The sequence below is a fragment of the Amblyomma mixtum genome, chromosome 3 (genome assembly GCF_055824585.1).
Source record: "Amblyomma mixtum isolate Tamu chromosome 3, ASM5582458v1, whole genome shotgun sequence".
Classification (NCBI taxonomy): Eukaryota; Metazoa; Arthropoda; class Arachnida; order Ixodida; family Ixodidae; genus Amblyomma; species Amblyomma mixtum.
Genome location: NC_143014.1, coordinates 410,618,477 through 410,636,087, shown reverse-complemented (window position 1 = coordinate 410,636,087; position 17,611 = coordinate 410,618,477). Strand labels below are relative to the sequence as shown.

Genomic DNA, 17,611 nt, shown 5'->3' with positions numbered 1-17,611 from the left:
GTGTGTGTTTGCGCCCTTTTAAAGTTTTCAAATATGAACCAACTTGCCCAAAAAGAAGTGTTAATAAACTACTATGTCCTTCCCGAATGTATTTCTAATAGTGTATACGTACGTTTTGGGATAATCAACGATCAATAGCCAATTACGACCGGTGAAATTTTTCTCTTGCTGGTGGAGCAGAAGATAACGCTCAAACCACGTGATAACTTATCATATCATGTCTACTGTCATGTGGGGAGGGCCAGCGCAGCAGCAGCAGCCAGTGCACTACCGCACTAGGTGGCCCACCCACATGTTCTGAGAACATTGAAGAAATAAAGATGTTCGTAATCAACCAATCAATCGCACGATCACCGAACCCCTGACAGCGAGAGTCACTGAACCAACTGGCGACAACCCTGCAGAGTTGTGCACAAGTCTAGTAGAAGTTATGGGCTTCAAATGCCTAAAAATTACACCAAACGATTATGTGCAACGATGCAAACTGAACAAATTTTATTAATTCCAAATTTGCAGCTGCATAAATATTTTATAACAAAATTTAACATTTGTTTCAAAATTTAGACTGTTGCCAGACTTACGTGAATAACCTTGGTGGCCAGATTTCTGAACCAAACTATCACTTCCCGCTTGTACTAAAAATGCTTAGTGGGAACATATTATTTGCTGACACAAAAACAGCCTCATTTCCGCAGCAATCAAAACAGCGTAAGTTCCAATCTTACAACAAAGACCTTGTTGAGTTTTCAGATTTTTTATGCCGTGTGGCCAGACGTTTGTGCTCATAATGGCAACTATTTCTATTCGCAGATATGTTCTGTTTTATAAATGCAAAATTTGTAGCTGCATAATTATTTTATAACAATATTTAACATTTGTTTCAAAGTTTTTACTTTGTTGCCAGACTTACGTGAATAACCTTGGTGGCCAGATTTCTGAACGAAAACTATCACTTCCCGCTTGTACTAAAAATGCTTAGTGAGAACTTATTATTTGCTGAGACAAAAGGAACCTCATTTCTGCAGCAAGTAAAACAGTGTGAGCTCCAAGCTTACAACAAAGACATTGTTGTTGAGCTTTCAAATTTTTGATGCATTGTGGCCAGACGTTTGCGTTTATCATGGCAACTATGCATTTCTTATCGCAGATATATTTCGCGTTAGAGTAAAAAGTATTATTTTATTTTTTCTGTTGTGAGGTAGCAATAATTTATGCAACATCTAGTCTAAATCTTAGTGAGTCGTCTGCATCAACGATGTTACAGCGGCGCCTCGCATCGAGCGCCCGTACCCGCGGTCCGACGCGGCATTTCGCCCTGCAGAGGAGCTGCCCAGCCCATATAACGTTTGCATGCGCCCAATCCACCGCTGCAGCTGTCAGTAAGGAGTCCTGGGTGGTATCGCCACGCAGCCATAGGACCTGGAAGAGCATAAGACCGTCGTAAGACTAGCCTTCGAAGCCGCCAGGTCCCGAGGGATCTCGGCCGGTTGACAAGGACGCGGGGGGGAGGGTGGGGGGTAAGTCCGCCCTCCTGCCACTTATCTGAACTAAATAAAGTTTGTCTGTGCTAGCTCTGCGCGTAGCCCGTTCCAAGTGTTGTTAGCCCTCTTTTACCAACTAGCAGAGTGTTCATTTTTCTTTAATTTTGCTGCGCTGCCTTACGGCCACAGCAAATTGAATATTTTCTCTGGCCAAGTCGGTCCGCGTTTTGAGGCCAAGACAGAGGCGGGCGGGGAGCACATAGATCAGAACCCCAGAAGCGTGCACGGCGGAGTCCGATTTGCCAGTCGCGGGTGTACTTCCGGGCGACGCGTAAAATTTTCTGTGTATGCAGGACTAAGCAAGCGACACGGGCGAAACACTTCACGCGACAGTGCTGCTCTAACAGCGCCCTACGAGGTCCACAAACAGTGCTAATTATTTACTGTCCAAAGTTTCTGCTATGCAGCGCGCGGGGCTGGAGGGAAGCGGCGGAGTGCTTGCCCTTTGCAAAAAAATACATATGAAAACAAAATGCATATGAAGGCAAAAAGAAATGAGCGCGCGCTGACACGCCGATTAACGGGGAGGACTCTGCGTAGACCTTCGTCAGTGCTGCTGTTTCCAAAGCCATAAAGGCGATCTAGTCGAGCCGACCACCCACTGAAAAATCGTCGCAGTGAAATTATTCACTCCATTCTCCCAGTCGCCTGTCCCGGCGGCCGCCGGCGCACTCGCTCAACGCCGAGTTACCATGGAAAAAGGACATTTTCCTTCATTTTCCTTTTGAAACCCCTTCCCCGGAACATTCATCCCCAGTACCACATCCCTCGCCGCATGGCTCGCGCTAAGGCCCTACACAAGTATTACGGACAAGCCCAGGACGCCATTTGGGTAGACGCCGCGTGCACAACTCATGAAGCTGTAGCAGTTGGTTACAATCCAGTCCTAGCACAGCCCCTCACACACCGCCTTCCCTCGGGCTGTACGTCTGAGGAGGCAGAGGAAACCGCCATCGCCCTAGCCCTTGTACATTCCAATGCAAACTACATCTTTAGCGACTCCAAAACGGCTCTGTTCAACTTCGCGAGAGGCAGGATTCACGCCCCTGCTTGGAAGTTGTTGAACACCCCCTCCAAAAACTTACCACGCAGGGTAGAGCTCCAGTGGGTGCCGGCTCACTCTGGGAATCCAGGAAACGAGGCTGCCGATAAATTGGCCCGAGGTTTGATTTGCCGGGCTCAGGACGGCCTCGGTCCAGGTTTCTCGAGAGAGCGGGCGCACACCTTTGCAGAGCTCACGCAAATGCCCCGCTTGGACCGTCGGACTTACCCTCCTCCACACCCCTCCCTTAAACATTCCCAACAAATCCTCTGGAGACGCCTCCAGACCCGCTCTCTCTCATCCCCTCAGCTCCTATCTCTCTACTGTGGCACCTCCCCTGCATGCACCCTGTGCGGCGACCCTCACGCCACACTCTCCCACATCCTTTTCGGCTGCCCTGCTGATCCTCCCCCGCAGGGACAGCCCGCGTTATCAAGTTGGGAGGACTGGGAGGTCGTGCTCTCGTCTCCGGACCCGCCATCGCAGCTTGCTGCGGTGCTTCGGGGTGCCGACGTCATGGACAAACACCGCATGAACGTTACGACGTAGAGTGGGACCGTGCGGTGGTCCAGGGACCCAAGGGGGGTCTAAACACACTTGCCATGATAAAGTTTTTCTCTCTCTCTCTCCATGATGCGCCGCGAGCTGTGGGGGCGAGATCTAGTGCGGAAAACCGCATGGCGCTCGCGAGCTGTGGCCGCCGTGCTTTCCAAAAGTCGGTGCTAGTTGTTCGCAGCCGAAAGGCGGCGTCGCGCGCGCGGAGGCGCAGAAAAAATGAGCGGCAGCACACCGAGAGGGCGCTGCGGTCGCCGACGGGAGGGGACGCGCTTCTCATCGGCCCCTGCTATTATGCCAATTAACGCAGTGTTAATTTACAGTTACTGCGATATATTTGGTATCAAAGTGTGCGCGAAGGTGCGGGGCATCGACCGGTACCAGTTTTGACAAAGCGGTACGTGATTCTCCCGATTTACGAGGACTTTTCTCTGGTGCGGTGCTAGGCCTAGCGTCGGCCTACCACAAGTACGGCCACCGGTGGCGACGGGCCCGGCCGCTAGGCCTAACCCGACGACGACTACGACCAAGATGGCGTCCGACATGGAAGTGGCCACGTCGATGGGAGACAACATAACGTCAGCGCCGAGCATCGGCAGTCTCGGCGGGCGTACGTCCATTGAAGTCCCTGGAGAGGACATTACACCGGAAGAAGCCGAAGGCTGGTCGGCCTCCGGCAAGCGCATCAAGCAGATCATGGCCGGCAAGGAAAACGGTGAGTCCGCCGCCACTACTCGCCAGTCTAGACCCAAGACTAGGGCCAGTTTTGCTAAGAGAGTTGCAGCCTCAGTAACGAAAGCGGCGATGATGCCGAAGGAAGACACCAAGATAGTCATAAGACCACGGGGAGGTCTCAACGTAGCGAGAACTGAGGTTTCAATAATTATGTCGGCCGTCATGACGGCGGTTCGAATAACGAAGGAAGAAGCCAAAGCAGACACCATCTGCACGAACGCGCAGCAAAACATCATCGTGGTCAGCACCCCGGACGAGAGGCGTGCCACGCTGTACTCTAAGGTCAAAACCCTAAACGTAGGAGACAAGGCATACGAAGTCAGCGCCTACCGAACGGCGCCGGACGGAACGGTCAAGGGAGTCATCCGAGGCATAGCCGTACACGACACCCCGGAAGAGATAACCGAAAACATCGTGAACCCATGCAACCCCCTAGCGGTGGAGGCGCACAGAATCGGCAATACAGCCACAGTGATAGTACTCTTCGCTGGACAAAATGTACCGAACTACGTCAAGTATGGCTCGATATTAGTCAGGAGCGGGCTTTACCGCAAGCACTTTGACGTGTGCAGGCAATGCGGCAGGATCGGCCATAGAAGAGACGTATGCCCGAATCCCAATGCCAAAGTATGCTTCGGCTGCGGAATCGTGAACCCCAGTGAGGATCACAAACGCGAATGCAAGCCCAAGTGCAAGCTCTGCGGGGGACAGCATCCAACGGGCGAGAGGGAATGCAAAAACAAGTACAAGATGCCGTATGTGGTCAAAAAACGGCAATGGGAACGCAAGATGGAAGCCATGCAACAACAACTGGATTCGAAAAGCTTTCCGCCGCTGCGAGCGCCGTCTTCCGAGAGACCCCGCGGGGATTCGAGGCAGCGCGACAGCAGCCGCAAGAGGGACAACAGCAAGGGAGGCAGGAGCGCCAGCCGCCACAGACCGTCGCAGTCGGGGGAAAGAGTCACCTGGGCCGAAGCAGTCAAGGCTAACATGGCAGAGAAAAGACAACCACCGCCGCAAAACGCCAAGAAGAAGTTCCAAGAAGAGAATGGAATGGTAATAAAAGCCCTAAGAGACGAGAACGAGAAGCTAAAGCAGAGAATCGCCGAGCAGGACGCAACCATCAAGGAAATCAACGCGAAGCTAACGACATTAATTGCGATGCAGCAACAGCAGCAGCTTCTGCCGAAGCCCGCACAAGACAGGGAACAAGAAGAGATAACCGAGGACGAACTAGAGGTCGAGGTGGACCCGAGAGCCACGAAAACGGCGGGACCGGCTCCCAAGAGGAGAGCCATAGAGGTCGCCAAGGAACGAAAGACAATGGAGAGAATCGAAAAACAGGACGTCAGACTCGACCGTCTGGAGGCGACCAGCAAGGAAACCAACGAACGACTTACTGCGCTCGCGCAAACGGTTCAGCAGATGACAACGAATATACAGAGCACGATCCAGAACATGATGGCGCAAATGCAAGCACAGCTGCAGACGCAGATACAGGCACAAATACAATGTATGGAAGCACAGATCACCGCCAAACTGCAGCAATCATGGACGGGACAGCAAGTACAGCAGCATCCACACCCCCAGTGAGAGACCTCTTGGTCTGGCACTGAAACTGCAACGGCTTTACCGGCAAGAGAGCAGTGCTGCAGCAACACTTGCAGCAACTAACGAGGAAACCAGACGTCATAATGATTCAAGAAACACACAGCGAAGAGACGCCGAAACTACCGGGCTACCGGTCGCACGACAGCCCGCCGAGCAAAAGGGACACGTCCAAGGGCAAGGGCAGGGGGGTCTGCACCTTCGTTAGGAGAGGGATCACCTTCGTGGAACACGAAATGATCGGCAGAAGCGCCATCGAACACTGCACGGCGGGAGTAATCACGGGAAAGAAGAGGAGGGAGAGCACTTTCCTGGTGAACGTCTACAGCAACCCGTCCCACGGACAACAGAAATTCAAGGCACTGTTCCACAAGGCAGCTTCAGTCGCGGGAAGCAATACGCTCGTAGTGTGCGGAGACTTTAACGCACCGAGCCAAGACTGGGGCTACCACAGAACGACGGTCAAGGGGAGAGAGCTGATGCAAGACGCCACCGACGTCGGACTGAACCTAATCACGGATCCGGCCTTTCCCACCAGGATCGGCACATCTGTTCCGAGAGACACAACTCCGGACCTTACCTTCATCAAAACTGAAGGAGGATCAAGAGAAGCGAAATGGAGAAACACGGGCCAAGAGCTGGGCAGCGATCACTACATCGTAGAGGTCGTCATACTGCTCGAAGGCCAAGGCAACACCGGCATAAGAAAGCATCGCTTTACGGACTGGGACGCCTTTCGAAAGGCGCTACCCGCGGTGCAAGAGGACATTACGGACATCGAGCAATGGGCGGCCAACGTCGTTGAGACGACGGAAGGAGCCACCAAAGAGCTAGAGACGGACGAACGGATAGACAAGATGGACAGTCGGCTGGCCCACCTGATAGAAGCCAAGCAGTCCATAAAGGCGAGGTGGCAGAAGCGACGAACCAACCGAAGTCTAAGGAAGAAGATCGCCGAGCTCAACAGGCAGATCGAGGTCCACTGCAGGGTGCTATGCACCCAACAGTGGAACGAGGCCTGCAACGAAGCCGACGGACAGATGCACAAGGGCAAGACGTGGAACATGCTGCGGCACCTCCTCGACGAAACCAAGACCAACGGCCACCAAAACAACAACCTGGCCAGGATCCTACACAAGGCAATCTGCGAACACGGGGAGGACGAGGTCAAGCGGCGCTTGGACGCCAAGTACCTGCCGACCACCCCCACGGAAAGACACCCGGATTACCAAGGCAATGAGAACGAGACGCTAGATCGCGACATCCAGACCTGGGAAGTACGAGTTGCCCTGCAGGAACTCAATGGAAGGTCTGCCGCGGGTCCCGATCGAGTGACCAACAGAGCGCTCAAGAACCTCAACGAAGCGGCCATCGAAACGCTCACGAACTTCTACAACAAGTGCTGGCAAGAAGGAAGGCTACCCAAGCAATGGAAAGCAGCCAAGACGATCCTCATCCCCAAGCCTGGCAGGCCGCCCAACATAGAGAACCTCAGGCCGATCTCACTCACTTCGTGCGTGGGAAAGGTCCTCGAGCACGTTCTCATGAACAGGTGGCAGCGTTACCTGGAAGAATCGGAGCTTTACCCAAACTCCATCATCGGGTTTCGGAACAAACTCGGGACGCAAGACGCCATGATCTTACTGAAGAACGAGATCATCGACGATACGACGGGCACCAAGGACAACAGAGCCGTACTCGGGCTGGACTTGCAGAGCGCCTTTGATAAAGTGAGGCACTCGGCTATCCTGGCCCAAGTATCCAGGCTAAACATGGGCAGGAGGACATACCAGTACATCAAAGACTTCCTGACGGAACGAACCACCGAAATCTGTGCGGGAGACCTACAGCTCGAAGAGAAGAAGCTGGGCAGCGTCGGAACTCCGCAGGGGTCGGTGATCTCCCCGCTACTCTTCAACCTCGTGATGATCGGGGTGGCCACCCGGCTAGAAAGAGTAGCGGGAGTCCGGCAAACCATCTACGCCGACGACGTGACTCTATGGGTACCGGGAGGAAGCGATGGACACATCGAGACAACGCTGCAAGAAGCGGTCAACGCCATCGAGGAGCAGCTGGACGGGTCTGGACTCGTTTGCTCCCCGGCCAAGTCAGAACTGCTGGTGATTCCCCCGAAAGGATCGTGCAGGAAAAGAAAGAATATGGAAGTCAAGTACGAGCGTCCCAAGATCACGGTCAAGACGGCGGGAGGACAGGTAATACCGGAGGTCGAGAAGATTCGGGTACTCGGGCTGCTCGTCCAGCGAAACCGAGTCAACGGTGACACGGTCAACAAGCTCGCGGGCAAGGCGGCTGCGGCAATGAGACTCATCAAGAGGGTTTCCAACAGAAAAGCGGGGATGAAGGAGGAGAGCCTGACTAGGCTCGTTCAATCCTTCGCAGTTAGCCACATAACGTACGTGGCCGCCTTCCACAACTGGAGGCCGAGTGAACTTAACAAGATAGACGCCACCATACGCAAGGCGTACAAGGCGGCACTCGGTCCACTCGGGACCACGAGCACCGAAAAATTCATGGAGCTGGGAGTCCACAACACGCTGGACGAAAAAGCCGAAGCACAGAGAACGGTGCAACTCGAGCGTCTCTCCGAAACGAGAACCGGAAGACAGATACTGCGGGACCTTGGCCTCGAACCGAGGGAAGGCAAGCAGCAGAAAGACGTACCTATACCAGATAGCATCAACAGAAAGCTCACGGTCTTCCCGATCCCGAAGAACGTGAACCCCGAGCACAACAGGGAGCGGAGGTTGGCGAGGGCCAGGGCTCTCGTGGACCTCCACGCCAGAGAAGAAGGCGCCGCCTACGTGGACGCGGCAGAGTATCAAGGGAGCACCGACGCATACGCGGCGGTGGTTGTCGGGGATCGACGGGTGCAACGAAGACCGCGGTGAGCGTCCGGACTCGAGAAGCGCACCGGGCGGAGGAGGTGGCCATCGCCTTGGCCGTTTCCGACCCCGGATGTACTACAGTGTTGTGTGACTCTAGAACGGCAGTGAAGAACTACGCCAAGGTAGGGTATGTAGTGAGGCCGCGAGCATTCTGCGCAAGGCCGAAGACATCGGACGCAAGAGTCCTGTGGTGATCAAGTGGTTTCCGGCCCACATGGGCAGTGACGTGTCGGAACGCGGAAACGTGAACGACAACGAGACGGCCAACTCGGCCGCGCGAGGACTAACCAACCGCGCGGCTGAAAGCACGGCCGACTCGGAGTCCTGGTCGCGGCGCAGTGCCAAGGACAAGATGACCACCTTCAACGAAATAGTGAAATGGTACAGACTGAACAGACAGACTTTGCCGCCACCTCACCCGGGGCTTACCCGGAAGGAGGCAGTGTTATATAGACAGCTACAGACGGGGTCCCTGCTCACCCCGGTGCTAGCTAAGCACGTGTGTCCGAGTGTGCACGCGAGCGACATATGCAGACTGTGCGCGAAGGAGAGAGCCACCGCGGCTCACATCCTTTGGGACTGTAGCGTAAATCCGCGCGAAGCCAGCGAGAAGACGACGATCCCGCCGCAGCTAGAGGCTGCAACGAGGAGCTGTGATCAAAAGACACAAGGCCGTCCAGCAGGTCTCGGCAGCTCTCGAGAGGCAGCCACCGAGCGAAACCGAGGAGAGGGGGGCGGCACCCCCAGGAAGGGGGCGGCGGCACTCTCGAACCCGCGGAAGTAGCGAGGGACGTAACAAGACCTCAAGGAGCACAACGCACGAGATTGACGTAGTGGCCGCGTCGCGGTAAAAGCTTGTCCTCCCTGCTTGGAGGGAGCCTAACCGACTCTGCAGGCTTTCTAAATAAAAGTTGTTCTCTCTCTCTCTCTCGCAGCACACCCGGACTGGATGTCGCCAAGAAGTCTTTCGTGGAACTTTGGCGCTGAGCAATGCCAAGTTCTCCTACAGCAGGTCTGGTTTGCGAAGACGGGGCTCTTCCGGAGTATTGGTGTAGGGCAGTCGTTTCTCACTTTGTTCCGTACCAAGGCAGGACGCCCACCCACGGAGCTGACCGATACCGACCAGTGGCACGTCAACATCCTTCTGCTTGCGGCCCAGCAAGCAGTAGGATGACATTTTTCTAGTGAACCGATCTCACACGTTGAACTCAGAACCGAACTGGTCGCCTTTCAGCAGAAGGGAAAAGCTAATAGGCTTGAGTATTTCACGGTGTGTGTTTTGAATATTATAAGCGTCCTAAACTACTACGTCCTTCCCGAATGTATTTCTAATAGTGTATAGGTACGTTTTGGGATAATCAACGATCGATAGCCAATTACGACCGCTTAAATTTTTCTCTTGCTGGTGGAGCAGAAGATAACGCTCAAACCACGTGATAACTTATCATATCATGTCTACTGTCATGTGGGGAGGGCCAGCGCAGCAGCAGCAGCCAGTGGACTACCGCACTAGGCGGCCTACCCACATGTTCTGAGAACATTGAAGAAATAAAGATGTTTGTAATCAATCAATCAATCGCGCGATCACCGAACCCCTGACAGCGAGAGTCACTGAACCAACTGGCGACAACCCTGCAGAGTTGTGCACAAGTGTAGTAGAAGTTATGGGCTTCAAATGCCTAAAAATTACACCAAACGATTATGTGCAACGATGCAAACTAAACAAATTTTATTAATTCCAAATCTGCAGCTGCATAAATATTTTATAACAAAATTTAACATTTGTTTCAAAATTTAGACTGTTGCCAGACTTACGTGAATTACCTCGGTGGCCAGATTTCTGAACGAAAACTATCACTTCCCACTTTTACTAAAAATGCTCAGTGGCAACATATTATTTGCTGACACAAAAACAGCCTCATTTCCGCAGCAATCAAAACAGCGTAAGTTCCAATCTTGCAACAAAGACTTTGTTGTTGAGCTTTCAGATTTTTTTATGCAGTGTGGCCAGACGTTTGTGCTCATAATGGCAACTATTTGTATTCGCGGATATGTTCTGTGTTTTATAAATTCAAAATTTGTAGTTGCATTATTATTTTATAACAATATTTAACATTTGTTTCAAACTTTATACTTTGTTGCCAGACTTACGTGAATAACCTTGGTGGCCAGATTTCTGAACAAAGCTATCACTTCCCGCTTGTACTAAAAATGCTTAGTGGGAACTTATTATTTGCTGAGACAAAAGGAACCTCATTTCTGCAGCAAGTAAAACAGTGTGAGTTCAAAGCTTACAACAAAGACATTGTTGTTGAGCTTTCAAATTTTTGATGCATTGTGGCCAGACGTTTGTGCTCATCATGGCAAATATGCATTTCTTATCGCAGATATGTTTCGCGTTAGAGTAAAAAGTATTATTTTGTTTTTTCTGTTGTGAGGTAGCAATAATTTATGCAACATCTAGTCTAAATCTTAGTGAGTCGTCTGCATCAACGATGTCACAGCGGCGCCTCGCATCGAGCGCCCGTACCCGCGGTCCGACGCGGCATTTCGCCCTGCAGAGGAGGTGCCCAGCCCATATGACGTTTGCATGCGCCCAATCCACCGCTGCAGCTGTCAGTAAGGAGTCCTGGATGGTATCGCCACGCAGCCATAGGACCTGGAAGAGCATAAGACCGTCCTAAGACAAGCCTTCGAAGCCGCCAGGTCCCTAGGGATCTTGGCCGGTTAACAAGGACGCGGGGGGGAGGGTGGGGGGCAAGTCCGCCCTCATGCCACTTATCTGAACTAAATAAAGTTTGTCTGTGCTAGCTCTGTGCGTAGCCCGTTCCAAGTGTTGTTAGCCCTTTACTACCAACTAGCAGAGTGTTCATTTTTCTTTAATTTTGCAGCGCTGCCTTACGGCCACAGCAAATTGAATATTTTCTCTGTTCAAGTCGGTCCGCGTTTTGAGGCCAAGACAGAGGCGGGCGGGGAGCACATAAATCAGAACCCCAGAAGCGTCCATAACTACAGCGCAAACGACAGGACAGAGATGAAGAAGGGACACCACACAGCGCTGCGTGGTGTCCCTTCTTCATCCCTTCTTCATCTCTGTCCTGTCGTTTGCGCTGTAGTTATGGATCATCAAAAACACCAACTCGCCCAACAAATGCTTTTGTCCCAGAAGCGTGCACGGCGGAGTGCGATTTGCCAGTCGCGGGTGTAGTTCCGGGCGACGCGTAAAATTTTCTGTGTATGCAGGACCAAGCAAGCGACACGGGCGAAACACTTCACGCAACGGTGCTGCTCTAACAGCGCCCTACGAGGTCCACAAGCAGTGCTAATTATCTACTGTCCAAAGTTCCTGGTATGCAGCGCGCGGGGCTGGAGGGAAGAGGCGGAGTGCTTGCCCTTTGCAAAAAAATACATATGAAAACAAAATGCATAAGAAGGCAAAAAGAAATGAGCGCGCGCTGACACGCCGATTAACGGGGAGGACTCTGCGTAGCCCTTCGTCAGTGCTGCTGTTTCCAAAGCCATAAAGGCGATATAGTCGAGCCGACCACCCACTGAAAACTCATCGCAGTGAAATTATTCACTCCATTCTCCCAGTCGCCTGTCCCGGCGGCGGCCGGCGCACTCGCTCAACGCCGAGTTACCATGGAAAACGGACATTTTCCTTCCTCCATGATGCGCCGCGAGCTGTGGGGGCGAGATCTAGTGCGGAAAACCGCATGGCGCTCGCGAGCTGTGGCCGCCGTGCTTTCCAAAAGTCGGTGCGAGTTGTTCGCAGCCGAAACGCGTCGTCGCGCGCGCGGAGGCGCTGAAAAAATGAGCGGCAGCACACCCGGACTGGATGTCGCCAAGAAGTCCTTCGTGCAACTTGGGCGCTGAGCAACGCCGAGTTCTCCTACAGCAGGTCTGGTTTGCGAAGACGGGGCTCTTCCGGAGTATTGGTGTAGGGCAGTCGTTTCTCACTTTGTTCCGTACCAAGGCAGGACGCCCACCCACAGAGCTGATCGATACCGACCAGTGGCACGTCAACATCCTACTGCTTGCGGCCCAGCAAGGAGTAGGATGACATTTTTCTAGTGAACCGATCTCACACGTTGAACTCGGAGCCGAACTGGTCGCCTTTCAGCAGAAGGGAAAAGCTAATAGGCTTGAATATTTCACGGTGTGTGTTTTGAATATTATAAGCGTCCTAAACTACTATGTCCTTCCCGAATGTATTTCTAATAGTGTATAGGTACGTTTTGGGATAATCAACGATCAATAGCCAATTACGACCGGTGAAATTTTCCTCTTGCTGGTGGAGCAGAAGATAACGCTCAAACCACGTGATAACTTATCATATCATGTCTACTGTCATGTGGGGAGGGCCAGCGCATCAGCAGCAGCCAGTGGACTACCGCACTAGGCGGCCCACCCACATGTTCTGAGAACATTGAAGAAATAAAGATGTTCGTAATCAATCAATCAATCGCGCGATCACCGAACCCCTGACAGCGAGAGTCACTGAACCAACTGGCGACAACCCTGCAGAGTTGTGGACAAGTGTAGTGGAAGTTATGGGCTTCAAATGCCTAAAAATTACACCAAACGATTATGTGCAACGATGCAAACTAAACAAATTTTATTAATTCCAAATTTGCGGCTGCATAAATATTTTATAACAAAATTTAACATTTGTTTCAAAATTTAGACTGTTGCCAGACTTACGTGAATAACCTTGGTGGCCAGATTTCTGAACGAAAACTATCACTTCCCACTTTTACTAAAAATGCTCAGTGTCAACATATTATTTGCTGACACAAAAACAGCCTCATTTCCGCAGCAATCAAAACAGCGTAAGTTCCAATCTTGCAACAAAGACATTGTTGTTGAGCTTTCAGATTTTTTATGCAGTGTGGCCAGACGTTTGTGCTCATAACGGCAACTATTTCTATTCGCGGATATCTTCTGTGTTTTATAAATTCAAAATTTGTAGCTGCCTAAGTATTTTATAACAATATTTAACATTTGTTTCAATTTTTTTACTTTGTTGCCAGACTTACGTGAATAACCTTGGTGGCCAGATTTCTGAACGAAAACTATCACTTCCCGCTTGTACTAAAAATGCTTAGTGAGAACTTATTATTTGCTGAGACAAAAGGAACCTCATTTCTGCAGCAAGTAAAACAGTGTGAGCTCCAAGCTTACAACAAAGACATTGTTGTTGAGCTTTCAAATTTTTGATGCATTGTGGCCAGACGTTTGTGCTCATCATGGCAACTATTCATTTCTTATCGCAGATATGTTTCGCGTTAGAGTAAAAAGTATTATTTTATTTTTTCTGTTGTGAGGTAGCAATAATTTATGCAACATCTAGTCTAAATCTTAGTGAGTCGTCTGCATCAACGATGTTACAGCGGCGCCTCGCATCGAGCGCCCGTACCCGCGGTCCGACGCGGCATTTCGCCCTGCAGAGGAGCTGCCCAGCCCATATGACGTTTGCATGCGCCCAATCCACCGCTGCAGCTGTCAGTAAGGAGTCCTGGGTGGTATCGCCACGCAGCCATAGGACCTGGAAGAGCATAAGACCGTCGTAAGACAAGCCTTCGAAGCCGCCAGGTCCCGAGGGATCTCGGCCGGTTGACAAGGATGCGGGGGGGAGGGTGGGGGGCAAGTCAACTTTCCTGCCACTTATCTGAACTAAATAAAGTTTGTCTGTGCTAGCTCTGCGCGTAGCCCGTTCCAAGTGTTGTTAGCCCTCTTTTACCAACTAGCAGAGTGTTCATTTTTCTTTAATTTTGCTGCGCTGCCTTACGGCCACAGCAAATTGAATATTTTCTCTGGCCAAGTCGGTCCGCGTTTTGAGGCCAAGACAGAGGCGGGCGGGGAGCCCATAGATCAGAACCCCAGAAGCGTGCACGGCGGAGTCCGATTTGCCAGTCGCGGGTGTACTTCCGGGCGACGCGTAAAATTTTCTGTGTGTGCAGGACCAAGCAAGCGACACGGGCGAAACACTTCACGCGACGGTGCTGCTCTAACAGCGCCCTACGAGGTCCACAAACAGTGCTAATTATTTACTGTCCAAAGTTCCTGCTATGCAGCGCGCGGGGCTGGAGGGAAGCGGCGGAGTGCTTGCCCTTTGCAAAAAAATACATATGAAAACAAAATGCATATGAAGGCAAAAAGAAATGAGCGCGCGCTGACACGCCGATTAACGGGGAGGACTGTGCGTAGACCTTCGTCAGTGCTGCTGTTTCCAAAGCCATAAAGGCGATCTAGTCGAGCCGACCACGCACTGAAAACTCGTCGCAGTAAAATTATTCACTCCATTCACCCAGTCGCCTGTCCCGGCGGCCGCCGGCGCACTCGCTCAACGCCGAGTTACCATGGAAAAAGGACATTTTCCTTCCTCCATGATGCACCGCGAGCTGTGGGGGCGAGATCTAGTGCGGAAAACCGCTTGGCGCTCGCGAGCGGTGGCCGCCGTGCTTTCCAAAAGTCGGTGCTAGTTGTTCGCAGCCGAAAGGCGTCGTCGCGCGCGCGGAGGCGCAGAAAAAATGAGCGGCATTACACCCGGACTGGATGTCGCCAAGAAGTGCTTCGTGCAACTTGGGCGCTCAGCAACGCCAAGTTCTCCTACAGCAGGTCTGGTTTGCGAAGACGGGGCTCTTCCGGAGTATTGGTGTAGGGCAGTCGTTTCTCACTTTGTTCCGTACCAAGGCAGGACGCCCACCCACGGAGCTGACCGATACCGACCAGTGGCACGTCAACATCCTACTGCTTGCGGCCCAGCAAGCACTAGGATGACATTTTTCTAGTGAACCGATCTCACACGTTGAACTCAGAGCCGAACTGGTCGCCTTTCAGCAGAAGGGAAAAGCTAAAAGGCTTGAGTATTCCACGGTGTGCGTTTTGAATATTATAAGCGTCCTAAACTACTATGTCCTTCCCGAATGTATTTCTAATAGTGTATAGGTACGTTTTGGGATAATCAACGATCAATAGCCAAATACGACCGGTTAAATTTTACTCTTGCTGGTGGAGCAGAAGATAACGCTCAAACCACGTGATAACTTATCATGTCATGTCATGTTTGCTTTCGTCAAACTATGAGGAAATTAGGACGTCGCTGGCCGCGCAGAACACTCAGGTAGCTGAACTAAAAAAGCATTGCGTTGAGCAGGCTGAGAGTTTAGCAGAGAAAGCTATTGTAATAAATGAACTTAGAAACACAGTGAACAATCTCGAAGCTTATTCTCGTAGGCAGAACATTGAGATACATGGAATTAAGAAAGCAGACAAGGAGGATCTGGTATCTGAATTGAAGTCACTTGCAAACAGGTTGGAAATCCCGGAAGAAACTGTTGAATGTGTAGAAGCCGTACACAGATTGCCGGCCAGAGATGGCAAAGTTCCTGTAATTCTGGTCAAATTCAAGTCAATGAGTGACCGTGAGCTCTGGCTTCGAAAGCGCTACACACTGAGTGACGAGAACATTTACATCAATGAGAACTTAACTGCCTATACTAAAAAGCTACTGTGGCTCGCTAAAAACGCTGCCAAGATAAAATCATACAAATATGCTTGGGCAAAGAATGGACACGTGTTCATGAGGAAAGTGGAGGGTTCTACTGTGATAAAGATACAGAATCAAGACGATATCAACAAACTGCAATGAACATGTGCGAACAGTTTGATTCATTTCCTGAATGGAATGAACACAGAGATCGCGTCTTCACGACGTCATGTTCAAAACCTCTACTCGACCTTGTACATGTAAATATCAGGAGCATTAGAAAGCACTGGGACCAGCTAAATGTCTACTTGTGTCAGTTATTAAAGCATTTAGACGTTGTGGTGTTAACTGAAATAAATGTAAATAAGCCAGAGGCTCTCGGCTTTATATTGCAGGGTTTTCAGTCATTCTCGCTCTGTCGTTCCTCAGGTAGAGGTGGCGGCGTCTTAGTGTTTGTTAAAGATGCATGGTTTGTTGAGGAATTAACTTGCACTTTTATGGCTGCAGAGGTTCTTGCGCTTTCTGTTAGTAATCATGATGAATCTTTTGTGGTTATTACTGTCTACCGTCCGCCTAACTCTGACCTGCAATTATTTCTTTCTGAACTTTCCTGCTTCCTGTGCAAACATTCTCAGAGTAATGTCATATTAGCGGGAGACCTTAACATTAACATTCTACAGCCAAAGAAAAGTGGTGTTGAGGATTATCTCGATTTATTAGCTGGTTATGGCATTGACAATATTATTCGTAGTTATACTCGAGAGGAATTTTCTGGTGCCCGGCTTACTCAGTCTTGTATTGATCACATTGCTGTAAGATGCCCAACATTAGACTTAATGGCTGCAGTGATACGAGAAAAAGTGGCAGATCATTATTTTCAGGCTCTTTGTTTGGTCAGCAGCGAACCTGTAACACCAATGTCGACTGTACGTACAATAACCATACTAGACGACCGACGTGTAAATGGCCTGATCCAGAACTTTGACTGGGAAAGCTTAACAATACATCATCACACGGACGCATATGATTTGCTTGTTAAGAAATTCAACGAAATTTACTCATGTTCCATGAGAGAGGTGAAGAAAAGAAGTGGATAACAAATGACATGTTGGCGTTATCGTTTGAAAAAAGCAAGCTTTGGCAACTTTGTAAGAGTAGTCCCTCCGACACTGTACAGTTACAGAAGTTGTATCGTACAGTTCGGAATAAGCTTACATCAAAGTTAAGATTAGGAAAGCGGCGGTTTTACTCTGCTGAGTTTGTAAAATGCCGTGGTAATATGAAAAAAACGTGGGGACTTCTTCATGGCATAATGGGTAAAACTAAGAACAAAAATCTAGATACTGAATTAAGCCGTACCTTTGGCAGTGAAAGTAATCAATCTACGGCGGACTCGTTCAGCGAACAGTTTGCTACATCTGTGAAGGACTTAAAAGCACAACCGCAAGCGCCTCCGGCGCCATACAACGGTCCAAACGTATCAAACTCTGCGTACTTACCGACGGTTGATGACACTGAGTTATGGAATATTCTTCAGGTCCTCCCACTGAGCAAACCTCCTGGATACGATAAGATCAGACTACGAGATGTAAGAAATAATTACAGCAAACTAAAAATTGTGCTCCTGCATATTCTTAACGGTTGCTTCTCAACAGGGGAAATACCACAAGGTATGAAAATATCCGTTATACGGCCTATCTATAAGTCGGGCAAAAAAACTGATAAGAGGAAC

At 50.6% G+C, this 17,611-nt stretch overlaps 1 protein-coding gene and 1 pseudogene across 1 annotated transcript; both read left to right on the top strand.

Moving 5' to 3' along the window:
- The first annotated feature begins 3,669 nt into the window (after window positions 1–3,669).
- On the top strand, window positions 3,670–5,466 carry LOC149357651 (uncharacterized). Its single transcript, XM_089577956.1, has one exon. The coding sequence runs from the start codon at window positions 3,670–3,672 to the stop codon at window positions 5,464–5,466; it is 1,797 nt and encodes a 598-aa protein (XP_089434082.1).
- Window positions 5,467–5,960: 494 nt separating this feature from the next.
- Window positions 5,961–9,171, top strand: LOC149357650 (uncharacterized; annotated as a pseudogene).
- The last annotated feature ends 8,440 nt before the right edge of the window (window positions 9,172–17,611 follow it).